At 39.1% G+C, this 23,827-nt stretch overlaps 1 protein-coding gene across 1 annotated transcript in view; it reads right to left on the minus strand.

Moving 5' to 3' along the window:
• The window catches only part of CNTRL (centriolin), a 36,467-nt gene that overhangs the window by 1,746 nt on the left and 10,894 nt on the right, over positions 1-23,827 (minus strand). The window contains exons 11-40 of the mRNA XM_009322029.1: positions 22,450-22,603; positions 21,197-21,417; positions 20,321-20,497; positions 19,191-19,325; positions 17,599-17,744; positions 16,944-17,124; positions 15,786-15,965; positions 15,301-15,480; positions 14,590-14,706; positions 14,021-14,165; positions 12,885-13,024; positions 12,207-12,393; positions 11,641-11,951; positions 11,103-11,311; positions 10,712-10,904; positions 10,197-10,327; positions 9,922-10,062; positions 9,676-9,802; positions 9,021-9,185; positions 8,088-8,247; positions 7,245-7,360; positions 5,951-6,168; positions 5,380-5,537; positions 5,042-5,115; positions 4,179-4,367; positions 3,014-3,239; positions 2,492-2,697; positions 2,049-2,189; positions 622-903; positions 449-511 (exon numbers count right to left, since the gene is read on the minus strand). Of these exons, the coding sequence (XP_009320304.1) occupies positions 449-511; positions 622-903; positions 2,049-2,189; positions 2,492-2,697; positions 3,014-3,239; positions 4,179-4,367; positions 5,042-5,115; positions 5,380-5,537; positions 5,951-6,168; positions 7,245-7,360; positions 8,088-8,247; positions 9,021-9,185; positions 9,676-9,802; positions 9,922-10,062; positions 10,197-10,327; positions 10,712-10,904; positions 11,103-11,311; positions 11,641-11,951; positions 12,207-12,393; positions 12,885-13,024; positions 14,021-14,165; positions 14,590-14,706; positions 15,301-15,480; positions 15,786-15,965; positions 16,944-17,124; positions 17,599-17,744; positions 19,191-19,325; positions 20,321-20,497; positions 21,197-21,417; positions 22,450-22,603 (5,073 nt within the window). The remainder of the gene's footprint in view (positions 1-448; positions 512-621; positions 904-2,048; positions 2,190-2,491; positions 2,698-3,013; positions 3,240-4,178; positions 4,368-5,041; positions 5,116-5,379; positions 5,538-5,950; positions 6,169-7,244; positions 7,361-8,087; positions 8,248-9,020; positions 9,186-9,675; positions 9,803-9,921; positions 10,063-10,196; positions 10,328-10,711; positions 10,905-11,102; positions 11,312-11,640; positions 11,952-12,206; positions 12,394-12,884; positions 13,025-14,020; positions 14,166-14,589; positions 14,707-15,300; positions 15,481-15,785; positions 15,966-16,943; positions 17,125-17,598; positions 17,745-19,190; positions 19,326-20,320; positions 20,498-21,196; positions 21,418-22,449; positions 22,604-23,827) is intronic.

A 23,827-nucleotide genomic window follows, 5' to 3' on the forward strand; every position in this document is an offset into this window, starting at 1 on the left:
TTTGCAAATTGTTTTTAAAGAGTTCACCTCCTCCCAAGTCAGAAATAAGCTCTATTTTTATGGCCTCTATCATGAACTGCTTGAAGAGAGAGCAACAGATACGTTCTAACTAAACTTGACCATCACCTGTACTGAAAGTGACCACGGGTGCTGCTGAACTGTAATTTGCCATGTTGCTCACATACCACAGTATGATGTAAACCAGGGAATCTTGTTGGAAAACTCAAAAATCCAATTAACTGTTAATTAAAATTATTCATCTTGATATAGCACGCAGCTGCTAGGCTTGCTTTTACTGTTCCCACCCAAAGATAGGCTGTAGCTAGTCGTTCTGCACAGAGTGGACATGCCAGAGCTGGAGAAGGATCCCCCACGCTCCTGGGTTGTTTAGCTCATTTTTAGAAGGGACTCATGGGACATATTAGCGTGACTGGAGGAGATGTGCCACCTTCAGCCGATCTTCACGATGCTGCAGTTTTTCTCGGAGAGCCTCTCCACGCCATTGTTCATCCTTTTGGAAACAAAAGCACATTCAGCAATGGAGCATTACAGTTATTAATTACCAATACTGACGCGCTCAGCTGTAGCGTGAGCAGCAGCTACGTTTTGAAAGCATTTTACCATTAAGAAGACTTTAGAAAAATTCAGCTTTTCTTCCAGCGAGAGGAGCCTTTTGTCAGCAGCGGCAAACGGACCAGCCTCCTCCTCCTCTAAGCGATCAGATTCACACTGCAGACTACCCTTTACTTCAGAAGATGCTTCCAAATCTTCCAGCGGTTCCAGAGAAGATGGGCTTGAAGACGTAAACCCCATCCTAATTTCATCTTCAACCTCCAGTTGAAGCAACACGGCTGCCTTCTGTATTTCCCTTTGTCTCTTTTCCAGGTCGTCTTGAGTTTTAACCTACGTCATAGAACAGTCTCACCATTTTGCTGTCACGTTACAAATGCATCAATCCAGAGGGATTTTCCTGTATAAGTGAACAAGGCTTCGTTCCGAGATGTTTACATTTTGACTACTGCAATTGGAAATCACAAAGCCTCTGAACAGATGCAGCCCCAATCCTGACATTAACTTTGCCTGTGGAGCCCCTCGGTAACTTTAGCTGCCTCTATTACCATCCAAGACACAACTTGTTAACTTAAACCTGTTCATACGCTGGTCTCGCACAGTCTCCTTGAATGCTTTCACTTTGTCACTAACAACGTTCTTCTCTGAAGGACCCTATTTTTAAAGGGCTTAGAAACAATTTATAAAGGATTTATTAAAGGACTAGGACAACGTGGAATTGCCTTTTAATTTAAAGTGAGTATCAAAAGAAGAAAATGCTGGCCCAGGTGAGCACTAACAAGTTGTGAGTAGCTCTGAACTTTGATAACATTTAGTGATTTGCATAAGTTATGACTCTAGTTATGCCAGGTCCCTATTACCAAACCTTAACGTAAACAGGAGCCACAGTCCTAATTCTTGACTGAAGCATTGCCTAAACTGAGCCGACAGGAAATGTTACGGTGCATTTGCTATGAATCTTGGGAGCACCCAAATCCAATTACTCTTAACAAATAGCTAGGGCCAGCCCCCTCCACCCTCAGCCCACCCCCAGAGAACACCGTCTCTTTTTCAGGCGTCATTTTACTGGGCGAGAGGGGTTGATCCATTTGAACTGGTCTGAAGAGCGCCTGTAATTCACCACGTGATGGGAAGGCAACCGTGCAGTTGTGCCGCTCCGCCACAGCCTTCAAGATCTGAAGAACGAAATACCGCTTTCGAGCTTGGCAGCCCTACGCCGAGAACTCCGCACGTGACTGCCTGGCTGGAGTTGGTTTGTTCATTTTTAAATGGGGATTACTGAGCTGCCTGATCCTACCGACTGTTAACAAAGCTTAACTTCTCCCAGATTTGGGAAAAATCACACGGCAATTTTAAGTAGATCTATTTCTAACTGTGGTACAGCGGCCAGGAGGAGATTCAAAACCAATACAATGTAAACTCGTCTGGAAGACACAGCTTTCCCTCAAACCCGCCTGTGTTTGGCCACGCAGTTATACCTGGGTTTGGAGATCCATGTAGTCCTGTTGGATCTGGCCAAGGTCCTTGATAAGGCACTTGGTTCGTTCATGGTTATTGTGCGCTACTTCTTCAGCAGTCGCTGTATCGCTCTGCGAACAGTTGTTTTCAGGCTTTTGTTCCTAGGAAAATGCAGAAAGATTGCCTTTTACTGCGAGCATCCACTGCAGAAAAAATGAAGCAAGAGAACCCACGTAACACGATTGCTTCAAGTTAAAAGGCAGAAACAGCATTAAATGGGAGTAACCAGAGAGCTGTTCTGCAGCACAGTCTAGAATACCAGAGTTTGGTTGCCTCAAGTTCTGTCTAGCCACGAAGTTAATGCATTACTTCGTTCCTCCCACGATAAAAATGGGTGTTCTATCATTTTGCTGTTTGAAAATAACCCAAATCCCCAAACGTTCTCCCCTCAGCCAGGACTTACGTGCAGTTTTCTTTCAAGCTGCATCCTTTGCATTTTCATTGCTTCTTTCAGACTCAAGATTTGTTTCGCTGCTTTTTTCCTCTCTGATGCTATCTGATCTTGGAGATGGTTTAGCTCAGACTTGGAGACTTCCAGTTCTTTTTGAAGAGACTGTATTTCTCTATTTTTTTGGTGTAATTGTAATTCTTTTTCTGAGAGCTGATGTTCTGTAATTGACATTTTTTTAAAAACAATCCAGATTAGCAGAAATGTAAGTATCTTGGCATATTTCATACACATTAGATATTTTTCAAACACATTAACGTGCTGAGCAATGGTTTGTAAAAACACAGACACAAGGTGAGAGGGGATGGAACTCCAGTTGGCTTTACAACTTCAGTTCTCTGAACAAGTCAATTTAAGGATCGAGAGTCAATCCGGGTGCTGCATTAGAAACCAAGCGAGATCAACAGAAATATTTGTTGGTTTCATTAGACTTAGAACCCATAAACGGTAACAGTTTATTTGCGCCATGAATCTTACTGCTTTTTCTGACAGTTTCTTCAAGTGCTGCACACCAGGACTCCTCCTTGTCCAGCTTCCTGATGTTTTCTTCTGCCAGCCTTACTTTCGCTATTGCCTGCTCCAGTTTCTTTTGTTGATCTGTTAGTTCCTTTTCCAACAGTATTTTCTGATCTTTCACTTTAGCGGTATATTCCTCCAGTTTTTTCCCTTCACGCTCTGAATTTTGCTTGAGGCGATGAAGAATCTGCCAAAAAAACACCACTTCAAGCTTTAACTAGCACCAACTCGATGAGAGCAAATGCCATCACCAAAAGACATTATAGAAGTTTAAGCAATGTAAATTGGAAAGAACTGTAGTCTAATACTCCCTACTGACAAAGTTTATCAATTTTTCTTGCCTCCCTCATTTTCAGTACAGCTCCCTCAGTTTTTCTTTTGGTTAACACTTTGTTGAAACTGCTCAGCCAACCTATGTTAATTTTACTACAGGAATATATGATTAAGCCCTAATTTTCATGAACAGCTGATGGGCTTTGCACAGAAATGCCGCAGAAGGGAAGAACAAAAGCTAGCTGCCGGTAGCGATCCACTCAAAATCAAAAGAAAACTTCAGGATAAAAAAGCCCTGGAATTTTTTTCTGCTCAGTTTTGGAATTATGGAATGCGGCTGGAGTTAAGTTTTGATTAGTTTCACTTGAAATCCACTGTATCATTTCAGGTACTCTACATAGCTTGCTCATCTCCCAAGAGAAGTAGTTCCCTGGACTACACCCCGCTGCTATATCTTGGCAGCTGACAAAACAGAATTAGAGAGAATGATCTGCGCTAGTCCATCTCCTCATCGGTGTCAGCTACACCAGCAGCCAAGGCGAAGGCACTGCGCAGAGCCTTCCACTACGCCAGCCCTTCCTGCGCTCAGTGCTGATTTTACAGCAGTTTTGTTACCGGTTCAGTATGAGATGACCCTGCCAAGAAGGAAGACACAGTCCCTTGTTGTGACACAGTAGTTTTTACTAAAACATAACTGAGCGTTGAAGCTTTTCGTTTACTGCTATTCCTCTAAAAATGAGGCTTCATGTTTCTTAAAGCACTGGTATATTATTTGTAAACTTGCATCCAAAACTTTTGCCTGCGTTATTTTTAGAGGTCAGGCAAAAGCCAGGCAAGTCGGCAGGCTCATTACCGCTTCTTGTTTGGCTAGTTCTGTTTCTTTCTCTTCGATCTCTTTCTGGAGCTGCTGCAATTGGTTCTCCCTCTTTTTCTGTCTCTCTTGGCAATCCTTACGTTTCCTTAAATGCTCTAGGATATCTTCTTTCAGGGTTGCCTGCTCTCTAAGCAACTCCTCCTGATGCCTTGTATTATTTTTCAAATCCTGGAATAAAAAACATAAAATCAAGTGACATAACTAGCTGGTAAGAGTAAAGGCGCTCTGGCTGAGAGGCTTGCATTTGAAAGAACATAACTGATCACCCCTAATCACACTGAAGATTACCCTCCATTTAAACCAGCCACTGAGTGAATTAACACAATAGGAACCACCAGATAAAAAGCTGGAAGGTGATGGTTTGTTTTGTTTTGTTTTTTAAAAAAGTATCTTCTTCCTAAACAACAATAAACCAGTGTGATTTTGCCTCTGTATTTGGATTGTTTTCTAGAAGGAAGATAAATTCAAAACCAAACAAATCCACAAAAAAACCCCAAAACCCCCACCAAACCAAACAACCCAAAAATAAAACCAAAAAAAGCCACACACTCCAGCGTGGTAATAACAACCTGACTAGGAGAGTCATCACAGTTGCCACTTAAACAGAAAACCCAAAACAGGTCGGTTAGGTACCTACTGTAGCCCAAACCACTCCAAACTCAGCAAGACCAAGGAAATAAACTAGCCATTATTTATTAGCTCTGCAAGTGTCTGATTTTGAGCTAGTGTGCCTAGACGAAAAACAGGTGATGGACTGTCAGTTGTGGTAAGTGACCCCCCTCATTTCTGTGCAACAATCTACTCACTACGTGAAACTAAGTGCATATTTCACCAAAACTAACCTGTTCTATCAGTTGAAGCTGTTGCCTGGAATCATTTAATTCTCCTTTCAGTGTTTCTAGTTCTTCCTTTTTTTCTAGAAAAAATATTTGGTGACAGAGATTTTCCATCAGCAATTTGAAATATCTATACAAATAAATCACCTCTTCTCATAAATGAAGAATAAACAATAGAAAAACAGTTTCCAAAATTTCCATCTTTTCGACATGTTAAATACTTTCTGCCTGTAGATATTGGAGCATGTTGGATATTTAATATCATACAGTACAGTTACAGTGTATCTTTTAACACAATTTCTCTTAAAATATATTACAGCTTAAACCCAAAAATTGGTCTTTACCTTGAAGATCCTTCTGTACAACGATAATGTCTCCATTCAGTGATTTTTTTTGTTTGTTCAGTAGATCTACCTCCTGCTGCAGGTTTTTAACATCCAATTCCATTTTTTCTACGTTGGACAATGCAGTTCTGCTGCTGTCTTCAGTAGCAGTTAAGTCTCTGTAAAACGTGAATACATATTCTCAGTTTGTTGGAATTACTTGGTGAGGACTCTAAAAAAACAGCTGCGTTTCAGTAAAATCTTTCTCAGCTCAAGGGGATGCCACCTAGTAGTCATCAGAGCAAGACAGCTGTCCTGTTCCAAGACTTAACATTTTGCTTTTTGTAACATTTCTCATTGCATTGCCATGATACAACAAATGCAGTTGCATACATCAGCTTCATGGCTGAATATTTTCTCTAAGTCTGCTGTAGACATGCTTGAAATAAAACCTCCACAGGATATGAGAAACGGCATATTCTGTGTAACCGGGCACCTCAAAGTTATCATAATTAAAAACATAGCTGTCAACAGACATGTCAAGGCCCTTCCCATCACTTCTGATCTTTGCAGAAAAAAGTATTCCCCCCACCTTCTGGTTTGTGACAACTTCTTTTCCAAACTCTGACAGTCGTCTTCAAGCTTTTCCTTTTCCTTATTCAGAGACTCAATATTATTTTGCAGAGTGCGCATTTGAGAAACCAGATGTTCATTTTCCTGACGGTCTTTCTCAAGCAGTTGTTCCTGCCAATCCACTTCCCCTTGCTGACACTGAAATAATCTCTGAATATTCTCCAATTTTAACTTCTCCTACAAAAGAAGGCATTGCGAACAACACATTTATACAGTCAAGGAGTAGAACAAGTTAACGTCTTTAGCTGCAGCAGTCTAAAAAGCTTTCATTCACAGAGATCATACGCAGGCTAGAGTACCCTCTACAACTGCTGCATTATAACAGGGCTAACTGCTTGAAGTGCCAGCTTAATTGGAGTGTATTTATGATGGAGGTTATGAGGACTGGAAGATAGGGGTGCAATCCTTTGTTCCACCATAGTTTAACCACCGTTTTTCCCCCATCCGTAAGAGTAGCACATCCCTTCATCGCAGGGATTTTGAGAGAATGACCACTTCAAGGGCTGTGAGATGCTCAGGTAATGCAGTAAGGTGACCACTTTAAGCGTGGTAATAGAAAGGTACCAAGCGTATCGACTAGTCCCTTCTTTTCCCTGTCCTTCACAGAAGGAGTACAGAGAGAAGAGATGAAGTCTTTTAAAAGTAAGCAGCGGGTAATACCTGCTTACATATGCTTCTAACATGTTTGCTAAGAGAGCATTTATATTTTCTGGAATCACACAACTGAGTCAAGGAGGGCTATCCCGGACTCTGACCTAGCAATCCTGTAGCTACCATGAGACTGCTAAAGGGATGCCGCTGATCTCTCTGCCCGCTAACAGCAAAGTTGAATATCTGTCTGTGTTCGTCAAGAAGAGAAGAGACGAGCTGAGCTAAAATACCTTTTTAATGGTAGAGAAGATCATCCAGTTGTTAGCGAACGGTCTTCCATACTTGCTCTTTGCAAGTGAGGACACAGATAGAATCCAGATAAAAAGACTCTGGAAGCTAATGCTAAGAAAACAGTTTCATCATTCTACAGCCACAGAAGAGCCTGCTGTCTTTTTGCCCTCTCTCCCTCATATGCACCAAAAAAATCCCATTATTTTAAAGGGCCTAAGCAGACTTAAGACTTTTCTGTGACAAGCTGAAATCAGACTAGAAACCAATTGATTTAAAAGTGTAGGGACTCTGTTACCCAGATCTTAACAGAACCACAGAATATGCAGATCTCTCCTTCCAGTTACTCTGTTAGCTATAGAAGAAATACTTACTTCTAGAATCGCAACCTGAGTCTTTTCTAGCTCATTGACCTTTTGGTCATGTTGCAGTTTCAAACCTTGAAGTTCATTATTTTCAAGCTCCAGCATTTCCAGAACATGTTTCAGTTCTAGTAAGATGAAAGAAATGGAAGGTTATTACAAGCACATTAAATGCATTCTATTTGCAAAAAAAGGCACCAAGGAAAAATTAAGAGCCACTATACTGATATCATCCCTGTAAAAACTCCTCACGTTTTCAATTGCTGTGTCAGACACACCAGGTATTATATCTGATGCTGTTCTACCAGCAAGTGGCAGGTCCCTAGGCCTCCTGCTCTTCCTACTCCCTCAGGAGTTATTCTGGGACAGAGTATCTGGGTGATAAACAATAAAATAAAGTATTTCAGAAAAAGTACAGAAGTTGCAAACTGCCGCTGCTTATACTTTCCACAGTCTGACAGGATGTAACTGCTTGGAAGGAGATTCCTCCATTTCTCCGCACATCCTGATGTTTGATTCTTCTTCTGTGAATGTGGCACAATAGCTAATGTCTCCTAACCACACAGTGCTGAACTTAACTGATCAGGCCCGACAGCAGATTTGTTTACATTTCTCTCTGGCATGAAAAACTCCCCTTCCAAATACAAAGCAGCACAAGCTCTGCCTCAGCTTAAGCAAAGGGTATCTGTCAGCTCTGTATAAGCGACGAGAATTACAGGGAACTTTCTCTGCAGTTGTTCACAACGTTTAAAAAGGAGTGAGGAACAGAAGACTGCAGCGACGTACAACTACGAGCTCAGAGTGTATTGCTTTCCAATCCGCACAAAATACGATCTAGTAAAGCCAGGGACATACCTATCTTATGCCTGGTAATTTGCCCAAGTATTCCTTGAAGAATTTCTTCCTCCTTTCCAATATCCTTCTTTATGAAGGAAAGCTGTGCTCTTTTCTCATTAATCTGGACATCCAGTTCTTTCCTCTCAACATTAAGCTCTTCCAGAAGTAGTTTTATTTCCTGTGGAAATATATCAGTGTTACAAGGAATGCCATTATTTGCCATTTTATGTAAAGTTTTTCTTTAAATAAAAGTTCTAAATATTTATAAAATTAAAAGAGTCTGTCAACAATATTCTGGTCAATTTAATTCCAGAATTTATAGTTACAGTTAATGGTGTAAACAAACAAAAAATATGTAATATTTAGGTTGAAGTCTTGCTTGTTGACAATTTAAAGTAGTAATCTTGCAAAGATTTTGATCTACAAGTCTGACCCTAACGCCATCATTCGAGTGAACAACAGGTAGGCCTTAAAACAGAAAGTCAGACAAAAAGCCCCCACAAAAAATAATTAATCTTGATACTTTGTTTTTATTTCAGAAAGAAAGGAAGTAGAGAATCCTTTCTAAGTAAATGGGGATGGAGACAGACAGCTGACTTATGCCAGCTTTGTTGTGTTTTTACACACACTGATCAGACTGATTAGCTTTAGAAGCTGCTTGTCTCAGCAACAGTAAGGCATTCAGAGACTTCCATTTAACATAATTTAGTTCTCAAGGGACCAATTCTGTCAGCATTACTGGAGAACTAGGGAGTTCTACTTCTTATTTGTGCACCCGGACCAAGCTCACACAAAACCGTAAACCTGCTTGTTCTATTTTTCAGTGGGTCTTGGGAGGTCATAAAGAGCAAAACTGATTTTGTGGAAACTTTATGGGATGTTTTTGATACTTCTATTCTTTTGCTGTTCTTCAGAGATATAATGAATTGAAAACTCATTTGGAAAAGTTACTCTTATTTGGCGTAGTTTTTCATTTGCTTCAGTCTCTCCATCTCGAAGAGCTTCTTTGAGGTCACCTTTCTTTTGAGAAATACAGTCTTGAAGGACACGGAGCTCTTCATTTCTTTGATTTAACTGTTGCTCCAGAAGCAAGAGCTCTTGTTGCTGAGCGGTAATCTACAATGTAGAAGTTTAACAGAAGAAGCCTCTGAAGGCTTTTGTTTTTGTAGCTACACACATGCACAAGAACAAATGCAGTACACTGTTCCCTGCCAGAGATTTATTTGAATTGCGTAACACGTCAGGTTCCCCTCAGAGCAATGAGCTCCACGTGCTAAACCTGTATAATATAGCCAATACTAAAGACTAAGTTCTGATCTGGACAGTGCAGTCCCGTACCTCAGAGTTAAGTTTCTTATTGTGAAATGCAGTAAGAATTGTCACAGAGAACTCTGCAGTAACATTTTTATTATGCAGAAACGCCAGCGAGATTGGGATGACACTTACTATGAGACAAAACAAGGAGAATTCAGATTGCCAACATTAAAATAATCTTAAGAATTAAATTCTTCAGACAAGGCAGTTCAGAACTTAAGACTCTTCTCAGCTTTCAGTTACCTCAAAAACAATAAAATTGATAGTCCAGAGTTAATAAGATAAGCCTTACCTGATCTTTTAATCTTTCCAGTTCACTTTTCTTGCCTTGAAGAAGGTTTTCTGCTTCTGTAAGGATTTGGAGGTGATGTTCTTCATTACCTTCTGCAACTTTAATATCTCCTTGAAGCTTCTGAAGACTAACAGTGAGGATAAAAACATGACTCAGAAGAAACAAGAATACCTTAGGCAGTTACTTATTGGAGGAGAACATCTTTATTTTATCAAGTACAGTTTACGGTAAATTAAAAATACTTACCTTTCAGTTAGCATTTCTATCTTCTGGTTTAGTGACTGGAACTCAGAGTCTCTTGCAGCCACCATTTTGTTGATTTCCTTCAAAATACCTTCTTGTTGCCTCTTACGCTGTTCCAAATCCCTTGTATCTGCCTGTAATAACCTAAAGAAGCATTTATGCCTTTTCATATTAACATTTTAACAGCTCTCCCTCTCTAAAAGCACTATCTTGATATTTGAAAGAATCTCATTGTTCTCCTCATCCCCATTTGATATAAATTCACAAGAACAGTGTACCTTAATTGCTGATCTGCTTTCACAAGTTTAATGGCCATTTCCTGAGCCCTTCGCTCTAGCTCCTTTGCCTCAGTTTCAGTACGGGACAAATGCTGTTTGGCATGATTGTACTTTTGAATAGTGTCTTTAGTCTAGAGCAAAAATTGAAGATTATTGAGACAATACATTCCCATCTTATGCTTTCCACATCCATACCCTGCAGGTTAGCTATCTAAAGATGATCTCCTTCTGGCTTGAATATTCCACCTGAGCTTTCTCCCTTTGTATACCATGAAGTAGAACCTTTTCTCCTCTCTTGTCCAGAGCAGAAAAGCTTCCTCCTCTTTGGCAAGGACTGAAACATTTTCTTTTAGCACAGGTTATCCCATGACTTATTTTCAAATAGAAGCATTTTAAGAGGTTTCAGGTTATCCAAGTGAAAATAAACTGCTTAGACAACCAACCATCCTCTGCTTAAAACAATCTTAAAGCAACACGCAAATTCTTCTGCACTTAAGAGTTACGGCTTTACTTACCTTCCCCTGTGTGCTCTCAAGTTCCACTTCAGCTTCTGAAAGCAGCCTATCTGCCTCTCTAAGCTCTGCTCGTCGTTTCAGAAGAGTCTTCTCTATACATTCAATTTCATTTGCAACATCTTCGTGATGTTTAAGAGACTTCTCTAACTGCAATTCTGCAATAAGGTTGTCAGTATACCCTTCAATAAAGTCCCTAAAAGGTCAGGAAGAAAGACATGGAATTAAAATGCAAAATGCCAGAGGCCCGGAGCCCCTTGAAGTTCTAGTCCATTACACATACTATAAAGACAAGAGCATTAATTGTAAACGAGTCGGTATTAACTTTTATTGGAAAAAGGCTTAGGTATTTCCACATGCTTACTTTAAATGCATTCTAGTGCAACATTCGTACTTGCGTTTGTTATGTTTTTGAGCTGCTCTTCGTAGCTCTGCTACTTCATGTTCCAACTCCTCTCTTTCTTGCAAAAGTTCTTCAATGTTTTGATGCAATTTTTCTACCTCTTTTTTGCATTTATGCTCAGCTGCCTCTGACCATTTATCTTTGTATTTCCGAGACTTTAAATAATACACAGTGTCTTCTAGCCTTGAGACTTCGCTCTCCTACATACAGGAAACAGAACAACAAAATCAAGACCTATTTTCTATTTCAGTCCTCCTGAGACACAGGAGCGGCTACAGATAGCGAAGACCAGACTATTAGCACTGAAGACAGAGCATTCTTATCAGCAAGCTCGCTCAGATCCAGAAAGTTCCTAGCACAGACTTTTTTTTTTTTTTTTTTTAAACTGGACTAATCTAATCTGTGAAAGTGAGGTTTTGGTTTTTGGTTTTTTTTTTTTTTTGAGCAAGCATATGTTAAAGATGCTCCTAATCCATTCATAAGTCAGTTGCCTATGGTTAAACCTGCAGCTTACAGCTCTGTATCTTACCAACTCATGATGTTCAGGCACATTGCAGTGAAGCACTCCAACAGGAATGAGTGGGACAGTGAAGTTTGGAGGAAGAGGGCCATAGACAACCTGGGCTCCCACAGGAGGTGGGCCATAGATAACAGATCCAGGAGCAACTGAACCTCCACTTGCTGCCGCTGGAGGAGGGCCATAAACCACAGTTCCCTGAGGTACAGGGGCACCATCTGGAAGGACTGTGTAAATAACTGTACCAGGTGGTGGTACAAAAGGAGGATCTTTGGAAACACGAGTTTCTTCATTTCCTTCGCTATCTTCTTTTGCTCTTCTATCTTTACCAAAAGAAAAAAAAAGTTATTTTTAATCACTTTTTCAGTAGGAGATATTCTTCACACGCACATTTTAAAATAACACACATTCTATGTAATGTACAAAAATGTAATAAACACTGCTAAACGGAATAATGAGTTCAGCAGTAATAAACATCTATAATTCACTCATGCACATAAAAAAAATTCACTGTGAACTCTAAGCAAGTCCATCTTTAGTATGCTCCTAAACATTCTGAGACCATGAGAGTGACTTACCTTTACCAGAATTTGTTTTGTACAACCTATTTCTGACTGGTGAATAAACCCAACATCCTCCTTGATTGGGCAAGTCTTCCTTCCTGCACTGCCTGTCCTGACCACACCCTCTTCTGGGTGGGGATGTGCCAGAACACAGTAAACAAACTCCAGAATCTTTTGTGCTGCGGGAAGCAGGAGTTGAAGCCTAAAGAAAAAAAAAGAATATGTGTTAATCTAGAAATAACAAATCATGTAAAATAAATTATTTGTTGTAGACATTCTAAAGCACTGATTTTTCCAGAAGAGGCTGTACATACTCTGCTTTCTCTCACTTCCAAGCATGATGCTGCTTTAAAAGAGAGCACTAAATATATTTTAACAGTATTTCTCTTAAATTCAGACAAATGCTGTTTTGCAAGAAATGTTTTTTGTCTGTAACGTCCCCTTTTAACCTTTACCTAAATGAATTTACAGTACTGCATTTTGAATAGTTGTCTCCAAATTTTACATATACTAGATTCCTATTACTACAAAGTAATAGGCTTTATCAGGGAACATTTGTGTGTGTGTTGTTTCAGTATTTCTCTTATACGCCAGCCAATATTTTTTTCTTAAGTTTCTCCCAGACCTAGCAAGTTTATAATGGACTCTCCCATATCAAATGGCTTTCCACAGAATAGGATTTTTATTTCTGACCTGTGATGATGGCATGTAATACCAGTATCCCCTTCTTTTCAATGGATCCGCTATACTGGTGATATAATCACTCTGGTATGAAAGCACATTTTTGAGTGCTGCAATTTCGTCTTGTAAGTTGTCAATTTCATCTTTGTTACCTGTAAATTAATCACAGTTTTATGGGCATATAAGGCGAATAATTAAGTCATAAATACTGCATTCAGCTTTTCCCTCATTGTTATCCTGTTAATCTGAAACAACATTAAAAAAATGAATTGCCAGGGGCAACAAACTAAACATTACTATGTAGTGATGTAGATATATGCTGGCCCTTGCAAGTTTGTCATTTTAAGATTGTAGAAATGCAAGTTCATATACAGGTAACTGATGCTCACTTTTCCTTATATATAGATCTCTGACAATGTTCTAGAGCAGTATAAACTGAATGCATAACACAATTAGTGTTTTCTAAATAGCTGTAAAAAGTATTGTTAATACAAATTAATGAAAACCAACACACTGTCCTTGCAAGTCTGTCATTTTAAGATTGTAGAGTAACTGATGCTCACTTTTCCTTATATATAGATCTCTGACAATGTTCTAGAGCAGTATAAACTGAATGCATAACACAATTAGTGTTTTCTAAATAGCTGTAAAAAGTATTGTTAATACAAATTAATGAAAACCAACACACTGTCATTCTGACTTTCAAACTGAGGCAGTTTGAAAATTTCCAGAGGTCACATGGCATGTCAACTGGCAAAGCTAGAAACCTAGACGTGCTAGTCCCACTGCTGGTCCTTAACCATCCATTTCCTCCATTCTTCGTATTTGAAGAAGCAAGGGCCCATACGCTTCACATAACTGCACCTCGTGCATTTCAAATGCACTGTGAAACGCTGTACTTCAGAAAAGTTACGTCTTGCTGTTTGCTTCTTATACATAGATAACAGAGAATCCACTGAAGCACAGTGATTTAAGGATGGAACGTATCCTGTACAGTTAGGCATCCTGAACAGTTCATTCTCCTAGAAGAAACTTCCAGATCTCTGAACGGCTTCTCAGATGAAACAGTGAGAAATGTGGAGAAGAAAGTGAAGTCTTCTGCATCCATGCTTATCCGCAAGAAATGGAGAGAAAAAGAGAGAGATTACCTGTCCCGATGTTATCCAACAACCATCTTAAACGGTCAATTTGTGCTTTTTGTTGCTCCATAGCTTCATTTAATTTATCAATTTCAAACTTCTGAGAGCTTGATGCAACAGTCTTCTCACCAGCTTTCTCCATTTCATGCTGAAACTATTTAAAATATAAGCTTAAATCAAAGCAAAGCACTTCAGTTTAAATTAGACTGTGCTAAAACTTTTTCAAACATGCCCATCCATCCCTACAAAAATGCTCATTCAGCAAAACGCATGTACCACTTTGATGCAATAAAATTTTTCTTCCCATCCCCTCAACATGACCAAGGCTTACAAGACATAGCCACATAAAGGCATTTACGTGAACAGGTGATAGTTCTCCTTAAAAGTCAGCTACTCTAGTTGGTGAGGTTTTCATTTTGTTCTTTGGCAGATGTCAGGGGAGGGAAGAACACTGTGACTTGGGAAAACCTGAGGGAAAAGGGCAGGGCAGACACCTCTAAATATGGCATTTTCAGAAACTCACTGAACCAATATATCTAAGTATTTTATCTTCCTCATATAATATCACTGCAACCTACTTGTTCTTCCTTCTCTTTGAGGAGCTGTTGTAACAATTCTATTTCTGCTTCTGCTCTGGCAAGATCCCGAGCTGCACGAGCTGCCTCAGCACAGGACTCTTCGGCTTCCTCAATCTCCTAAAATTGAAATTTTAGTTTGAGCTTTAGTTTGCAAGAATACTTCACAAGCTTGCAGATGTCTCATGCAGCTTTGCTAAAAGCTGACTAATAAGAAGCATCATCACTTGCCTGTTCTGAAATTCCAGAAACTGGCAAAGTTTATGTAAAATAATGTTTCTCCTTTAACTTCACAGTATTTCTACAGAGGAGATGCTAGTATGTAGCCAAAAGTGGCTTCATTTTAAAAACTTGAAGTCTAAGAACAAACTTCCATAGTCCTTTCTTTTGCTTTTCTGTCTTACGTAACAATGTATTTATCTGTTGTTTGACCTTCGATAAGTAAGATACTACACTTGCCTCTCCCTCACCTTCTAACACACAGCAAGAAAGCCTGAACATATCCAAATTTACTCAGGCATTCATCTACTATATTTCAAGATGAGACTATGTCCGAAGCAAGAGCTCGGACAGTTGTCCTGTCCTGTACGGCAGGACAATTCAGAATAATGCTTTGAAGCTGAATTTAAAAGACAACACCAGACAACATCCCATTATGATGGCATTAGAAAGCACTACTTATATATAGGCAGTTAATTATCAATGTTGATTTACCTCAGCTCGCTCCTGATTAATTCTGAGAACAGTCCCATGAAGAGCCTTTAGCTGATTTTTAGCAATGGAGAGCTCTGTGGCTGCCAGTTTATCTGAAGTGATGATTGCTCTCTTTAATTCCTTCAGTTCTTTATCTAGACTGACAAATTGCATTTGTGCTCTGGCATCTTCTATTTTTTTCTGAAACCAGAAAAACAATAGGTTTTTTAACTTTTAAGTAAGAAGCAGCATGGAAAAAAAGGCTTTCTGTTGGTATGACTTTTTTCCCCACACATATCCCATTTTGTGTTGTATGCATAGAAGTAACAGAAAAAAACTAAAGCAAAAACAACCAATAAAATTTAAGGAAAAGAAAGATGTTATATTTAACCTCTGTGTTCCTTCCTGTATTTGATCTATCTTAGAAAGCAAAAAAGTTCAGAAGTTTTTGAATCTTCTTTTCGTGAGCAAACACAGTGCATGGACTTGTCCTTACTCATTCCTACCCTTTTCTCTAAATCTTCTAGTTGAGCAAGAATAGTCTCTTTCTCTTCATCTGCCTCTTGGAGTTGTTGATCAGCAAGGCCCTGAATTTCCTCCATGCTCTTTATTTTTTCATGTAAATGTTGAATTTCATTCTCTAACTGATGGATCTCGTTCTTATTCTGCCTGTTTTCAGCTTTAACCTATAAGTGAAATAAGTTAGAATGAGTAGCCAGAAATTTTTCAGCCAAAAGCCACCCTATTTTAATGATTTATAGAAATAACTTTTTGGGAAGTGCAGTAACCAGCATACTTTGTACCAGAAGAGAAAGCAAAAAACTGCTTTGCCACTGTAACTATTACATTTTAAAAATGCCCGCGTTATTTTGGTAGTAGTATGTATAGTGATCTTTTGAGGAGGTTACTGGCTATATTTTTCTAGCTATAATTAAACTCTTTTTTGCCTCTGAGGCATATCATTGAGTCTAAATTCTAATTCACCAAATAATCAGGCAAAAATTAAAGACTTATTTATTAAAAAAAAAAAAAAAACCCACAGACTCCACTGTTACATGAACACCAAAAAGTGAGTCTCTCCTCGCTATCATACAGCTACAATTAGAGATTGCTTGTGGAAGTTTTAAATGCACATTAAACCCTTCTCCTCCAAGCAACATTTTTGCAAGCCTTATATAATAAAAGCCAACAAAAGGTTGCAAAGGAGCATGTGTCCTGTCAAATATTCGATTTAACACGTACCAAAAGAAAGCAAGAATGGTTGATATAGTTCACTACTTCAACCAGAATTTCACAGTACACACAGCATGGAAGCGGTCAATTATTTGTTTTCCCTCTTCAGAAGCTTTTGCCTTCTTATACAGTTTCTTTATAATGAAAATTACTGCATGACATACACTCGTGCACAATAGGAAAATCAAAACTCTAATAATGGTTAGTATTCCTGTTCTAATCACGAGTAACAGCATCCTGCTCTGATGCGAGTTGTCAGTTTTCTGACAAGCAAAGGTATTCATCTACCTTCAGTAAAATTATACTTCTCTGAAAGATGGAGGGTAGCAAAGCTACATCCATAGTGAAACTTGATCCTTCAGCTGCAAGTTACATTTTTTTAGACTAAGCTGAAATTGTCTTACTCTTGCTTTTGTTGTTTTGATACGTGCCTGTCTATATTTCTCCTGTATTTCTTCCAGTTTTTCCTGCTGGGATACCATTTCTTCCTGCAATTGTCTCTGTCTAGCCCATGCTTTCTCTTTTTCCCTCTGAGCATCAGCAAGGATGTCATTAAATTCTTTCTGCAGATTTGCAAGGCTTTTCCCTAAAACATCAGCTGAATTCTGACATCTGAAAGAGAAACAATCCAGGTTCCAAGACAGAAAATAGTCATATTTTAAATTGTGATACCAGATGCTGAAATAATGAAGCATAATACAATAGTGCAAGTTTAAGACATCCAACGTAAATGAATTCAGGTGCAGCACTGAACACGTTACACTGCACAGACAGACCTCCACCCCGGCTCTATTTATACCATTCTGTCTTTGTTTATTCCCATTCTTTGTTGCTGGGGGCAAAGTGGGGGGAAAAAGTTTGCCCTGTCCCTTGCAGTGAAAGCCACGAGGACTGCATATTTCCCTCAGTAATATAATTACTGAGCTCAGGTGATGTTCTCTTAACAACCACTGGGTGCTGAAGTCCATGTTTGAACTGCCCCAAGTTGCACTCAGTAGGATGCAGGACATGTACCTTGTTGCTCTCATGTACTTACCACTTTCACACGCACAAATCTAACACTGTTTGTACTTTCATTTTACTCACTTAATCTCTCCAACTCCTGTCTGAAGCTTTTGCTTGAGTTCATTTATACGAGCTAAGACTTCCTCAGGATGAATTAAGTTACCAACCGCATGGTTTAGCTGATTTTGAAGATCTTTAAGCTGTTGTTTCAGGAGATTATTGTCTCCCTAAAAAAGACAAAAAACCCACCCGCACAACCATAAGCAAACAAACACACAAACGATAAAAGCTAGAATTTTTAATACCTAGATCTGTTTTGGGGTTTTTGTTGCTGTTGTTGTTGTTCATTTTTTGGGGGGTTGGGGGTGTGTGTTTGTTGGTTTTCTGTTTTTTAAATAAAGAGTCCAAACATTTTTTTTAGTGTGGCCTGAACCTGGCAACCTATTGTTGTGGCATCAACAACAAAACAAGAACACCCCAAGCAATCTTTGCCTTTCAGTTTCCTTATGTTGAAGAGTATTTCAATACCAGTTCAAAAATGATCTTACCCTTTCCTTAAACTAAGGAAGTACTGTCTTTCCATAAGCAAAGCCCAGTGGCACACAGAAGCCTGTCACACTGTCTATCCATAATAGAGGATGGAACAATTGCAGACACTGTCCCAGCCACTAGACCAAGGAGTCACACTTGTCCTGGCCCCAATGGTCTTGAACTCTTCCCTGCACATTGGCAAGCTTCAGCAAAAATGATAGTGCTAATGTCTGGTGAGGATCCTTTATAAGCTCTTCCTGAAGTGGTCAGGCAGTTGGACTGGATGTTCGTTGTAGGTCCCTTCCAAATGAACTATTATATTGCATTATGGTGGTCATTGTATCTTCTGAGGAGTATGTGAGATAGGAAAGAGGGATGTGATGGATACAATGGACTGAACCCAGCCTTCCCACAATGAGGGGAACTGCTTTAATCACGCAAAAAAAAAGGGGGGGGGGGGGTGGTGGTTTTTTTTGCCAGCCATATTTTGAAGATCTTGAACCCAGTACATTAGTCTTGCCTAGAGAAATCTGGTTGATTGAGCCTTTCAGCAGCTTTAGGGAGAGAAACACTCAGTTTCCAGTCTCCGTTAAGATGAGGCACTGATCTGTGACACTATATTAAAGTAGAGGTGTTTCTGTACACCTACGCAGTTCACGAAATGCCTGTGAGTTCAAGGATCACAAGCTCTGTTGCCTGTTGTACTTGGATGCCATTACTATTTTGTGGCAATTAAGTATGATTCCTCAGGATCACAGCTTTAAACAGAGGCAATAAATTCTGCTTTAGGTATTGGATCAGTTTTTTCTTCTGCATCCAAATAGTTTTCTTACTAACATGTACTGGATAAGGCCTGTGGGAAATTAAGATGCATATAACAATTTATCAGTCCCTCTGCAATATAACTGAGCAGCTCTGAAATTATTTCAAAGGTCCATCTAAATATCTAAAATAGACAGAGAAAAGACTATGGCGTAGGGTCTCTGGATAAGAAAATTAAAGTCAGGAAAAGTCACAAATACTACTGAACTTCAAAACAAGACTCATACAGAATCCTTTAAAATTTGTACCACTTTCCGCTTGGGGGAGTGGGGAAACATACTGCTTATCAGGTAACTTTTTAAAGGCAACAAATACTTCACCTGCAATTGTTTGAACTGAGAAAGGAGCTTATAATTTTGTTGTTCCTTCTCTTCTGCTAGTTGTGCTTTGGTCAGAGCATTCTCTAATGCTTGCCTTTCTTTTTCAAGTTCAGCTTGCAGGGCTGACAGTTCCATCTACAAACACAGAAAACCTTCAGATTAATATCCCCACTCCCAACCCCAACCTGTCACCCAAATACACAACAGCTATATTTCTTAAAACAATAACAATATGACACCACCTCCTAAAAAAACCCAGCAAAACAGCCCCAACCATCCCAAATCAGCCCATCACCATATATATGTAATAGGTGTACTTCCTAAAACACCATCATCATCCTGACAACTTGTACTGTAAATTCTGCTCTAGACCTAGCATGGGCATGTCCTACCCACAAGGTAACTGACAGATTTACATGTTATCAGTGTTCTACAGAGAGCTTTCAAGTTTTTCCTGAAACATCAAAACTAAAAGACTTGGAGGGGTTGGGGACAGACCACCACACTTGACTGTTTTGCATTTTCATTTCTGCCTGCAGTCTGGAACGTGCAGTTGGAATACATCTCGCAAAAAAGCCCCACCATATTGATTTCTGATGAATGGAAACTGAACCAAGATAGTAGTTATTGTACATCATCATCATACATGACTCCAAATGAGAATCCCCAACAGTAAGATAAAATGGGACTGTACAAATTAAAGCATACATTGTTCTTCCCCAGCAGAAAGCTACTACTCTATATTACAAAATAAAAAGATTTGCTATAAAACTCAATTTCTACTACAGAGAGCAAAGGCAAACTTTGTCTTTCACTTGCTACTTTTCACAGGACTGCTTTAGTGTCATTTCTTTGATGTGTGAGCAGTTATCTCTTTCCAAAAAGATGCAGGTTATTATTTCCCCTTTAAATATTGTGAATATTCTCTACAGGGTCCCCAAAGGATCTGTACCTTGCTTCAATGCAGAGTTATAAATCCTAGCAAACTGATACTACCTTCCATTTGGGGGCACACCTAAACCAACGATTCTTTGCAAGTCAACACTGGAGATGTGGTATGGAGGAAAGCTTGGTTGTCCCTCATCCCAGGGTGTATTATCCCTTTGGCAGCGTAAGAGCTCTGTTCTTACCTGGCTAAGTTGTTTCAGTCTTTCCAATTCTTCTTTTTGCTGATTGGCTTCAGTGTCTCTGTCTCTTAGCTGGGCTTCCAATTCAGCCTCATAGGCACTGATGTCCCCTTGTGCATCTCTAAGCGATTCATTTATTTCTCGCTGTTCTTGGAGTGCACCTTCTAGCATTGTAATTTCCTGGAATTTTACATTCATTTTAGAAATACATACACTGGCGAGCTGGGATTTCTTAGAGTACATTGCCTCTCTTCCTCTGTTACTCTGGAACTCATCATCAATGTGACAGCAGATAGATCAAAATAGAGACACTAACCCTAATCACTAAACATTAAAACTTAAAGCTAGGTGGCACTACTACATACAAAGGTCAGGTCAATGACGCTACTGTGACAGACTGTACAAAAATCTACACTCAAGTTAGAAAGGTGTAGCTTAAAGAGATACACATTTGTCCCTGGCATTAAGGTTTACACAAAACTTGTCAGGATACTAAGACAGCTCTAAGTAATTGGCTGATAGGACAGACGCAAGCTAATAACACGCACATCCTCAGCTGGCGTCCAGACAGTTTTCACTTATGGAATTCGCTATGATATCGACTGCAAATCCATTTTTAGTAACGTCTGAAAGGAAAAGCCTGCATTTCTGAGACATCTTCCATGAAGTACAGATTTACTGTCTGTCTCTTGCAACTGGCTTTAAAGGCCAAATTCTGTTCTTACTGTGCATGTGCACATCTAATTGAAGTTACCATATCAAAAAATTATTTTTTCCAAGGAACTGTGCTTTGCTATTCCCAGTTTGGTTATTTGCTTATTTTTTCAAGTTTATTCTTAGGTATCCGAATTTGGGAAGAAACCTAGTATTAAGCCTTACTTTTCTCATATTTTCTGCATCCATGGCAACTATTTCCAGGTTGTTTCTTTCTTCCTCTAGATCTGCCAACCTTTGTAGCAAAGATTCTTTATCCTTCTGCAACTCCTTACATTCATCATTGGCCTGTTTTGCCTGACATTTAACACTTTCCAGGTATTCCTGCAATCCAATGATAATACTTTCTAAATCCCTTTTCAGTGCTTCATTTGTTGCTATTTGACCTGCAGAAATGCAAAACATATTTGAGATAATTAAGAAGCCATACTTATTTATGAAACAAAACTGCCTTTCTTAACCTTCTTTAAGATGTTCACCTATTGAAATACATAGTAATAACAAGTAACTAGAACCTAACCAGAAAATGCCTGTGCTGTGTTTTGAAGGCTAGGAGTTCCCATATTACCATATTAACCCGACCACTGGAAGAGTTAAAAAGAAAATGCAGTTCCTTGTGCACTCCCACCCCCCACCTAAGATGATATTTACCACCTTTACACCTAAATCAATTTTGTTTTGATTTTTATACTCATATTCTTTTCTGGGATATTTACTTTCACATAGACTAGGTATATAGTAAACATATACATAAGTTTAGTTCATTGACTTTATTAAGTCAGTTTCCAAAACCTCAGAGGATCAAGTTGATGCACAGAATGTAAAAGACACTTCTATAGAGGCTACAATCATATGAGTGAACCTCAGTCAGCTCGAGTACTAGCTACGTAACGGCTCTTTAATATTTTAGATTATTATCTGAAATAGAAATGAAAAGACGATGTCATAAGGGTATTGAACTATCAATACTTCACTCATATAATTAAAAGCAAAGTAATCCTTTCTCCTGCTGTGACAACAAAATTGCAGATCACAAGGTTATGTTAAGTAACCAACAAACCACTCAGCTCAGACTTGATCAAGGGCCTTCCTGCCTTGACATTTCGGTCCTGAACCCCAGAGCAACAAATCAGTCGCTTAGTCAAAGCAGTTGTTTGCTTCCCCCCCACCTTAAGAAAAAAAAAAAAAAAAAAAAAGTCCTGCAAACTACCCTCCCCCAACCATGTACAAGTGAGGTGACTAAAAAAAAAAAACCACCACTAAAAAATATATACAAAGTATCCTTTTAGATCATTAAGAATGCCTCTTCCTACACATTCTGTATTTAATTTAAGAAAAGATACAAAACTGAATCCTCAATTCAATTGTCACATTATCACAGATACATGAGATACTGTAAGACAAAAAGAAAAATTTACCATCAGTGAGCTGTTGCTCCAAGTCCTTGATTTCCTCAGTTTCCTTAGCAATCCTAGAGAGCATCTCATCCAGGCGACTCTCAAGCTGTTTGTAATGTTTGTTCATTACATCAAACTGCTGTTCTTTACTTGCTTTTTGAGCTTTCATGTGAGCCTGTAAATTAACAGTTGGAAAGGTAAAGTGAGACAACATCAATACAGATTAAAAAAGTCAAATCAGTATTTTAGCTCAGTTCTGCAGTGTCTCACTACCAGCGGTAAAAGTTACAAGTGCAGCATATGTTGTGATGCTTGGGGTTTGGGGTTGGGTTTTTTGTTTTTGGATATTTTTCCTCATTACTGCCCCACAAAGAATCCCAGATAGGCAAGCAATCTGTGTGACTAACAGCATCGTTAGTAGCCTCCCCCTTGCTCAGGCATGATGAATAAGGCCCGCATTTATAAATTATTACTCATGGCTACTACCTTTCTTCCTGCCTTTACTTTTTGTTACATCATGTCCTCTTTCAGTCAAGAACAAACATGATTTCCTCCAGAAGCTTTAATCCTGTCATCCTGCATTGCCTTCACAGCAGATGATGCTTTAGAACATGTCAGGTCACCACCCGAAGGGAAATACTCTGAACAACCAGAAAGTCAGGCCAACTTTATAGCTAAGATTTACTTAAAGCAGATTATTTTTTTTTTTTTTTATATTTCTGGGAAATACACCATACCCACTCACACAGACTTTGGTCAGGACTTCACGCATTTTATACAAATTTAGCTGATTGTTTCAGCTGTATACAAAGCTTGGTTATCAACACACTATAGTGCTATCTGTTTCTCACTGGTATGAAATTACTCACAATGACTCAAATGCCAGAAAACATAGAAAAATACAGAATTATACTGTCATGATAAACGGCACTTTTTTCTTACTACTCAAAAAAAAAATAGAGCTAGCAGTAGAAATTTTAAACACAAGTTCTCAGAAAAATCACTTATAAAGTTGCTTCTATAACAAAAGCAATGGGTAAAAACATAGCTTTCGGTATTTTTAATGTATTAAGCCAGAAGTTATTTTTAACATTCACATTAGTACAATTCAACTTGTTCCCTTGTTAAAGACAAACTACCCTTCGGCTTTCAAGAGTGAAATTTCAACAAGTAAAACCCAAGTAGAGGCGCTGCTGCTGAGTCATTTTGCTGCAGCCGCTGAATGTCACAAGAGCGCTGTTTAAAAAAACCGAACACTTACAGCTTTGCCTTTGCCTTTTCTTCCTTCGGTACCATTTGCAAAACGCCCCACCCCCGATCTAGAATTCATTTGACTAAAGAACCGGTATCTCCAGCATAGGAAGCGGTTAAGCAGGGTCTCCCGTCTCCTCCGAACGCC

Source organism: Pygoscelis adeliae, unplaced genomic scaffold (genome assembly GCF_000699105.1).
Source record: "Pygoscelis adeliae isolate BGI_AS28 unplaced genomic scaffold, ASM69910v1 Scaffold114, whole genome shotgun sequence".
Classification (NCBI taxonomy): Eukaryota; Metazoa; Chordata; class Aves; order Sphenisciformes; family Spheniscidae; genus Pygoscelis; species Pygoscelis adeliae.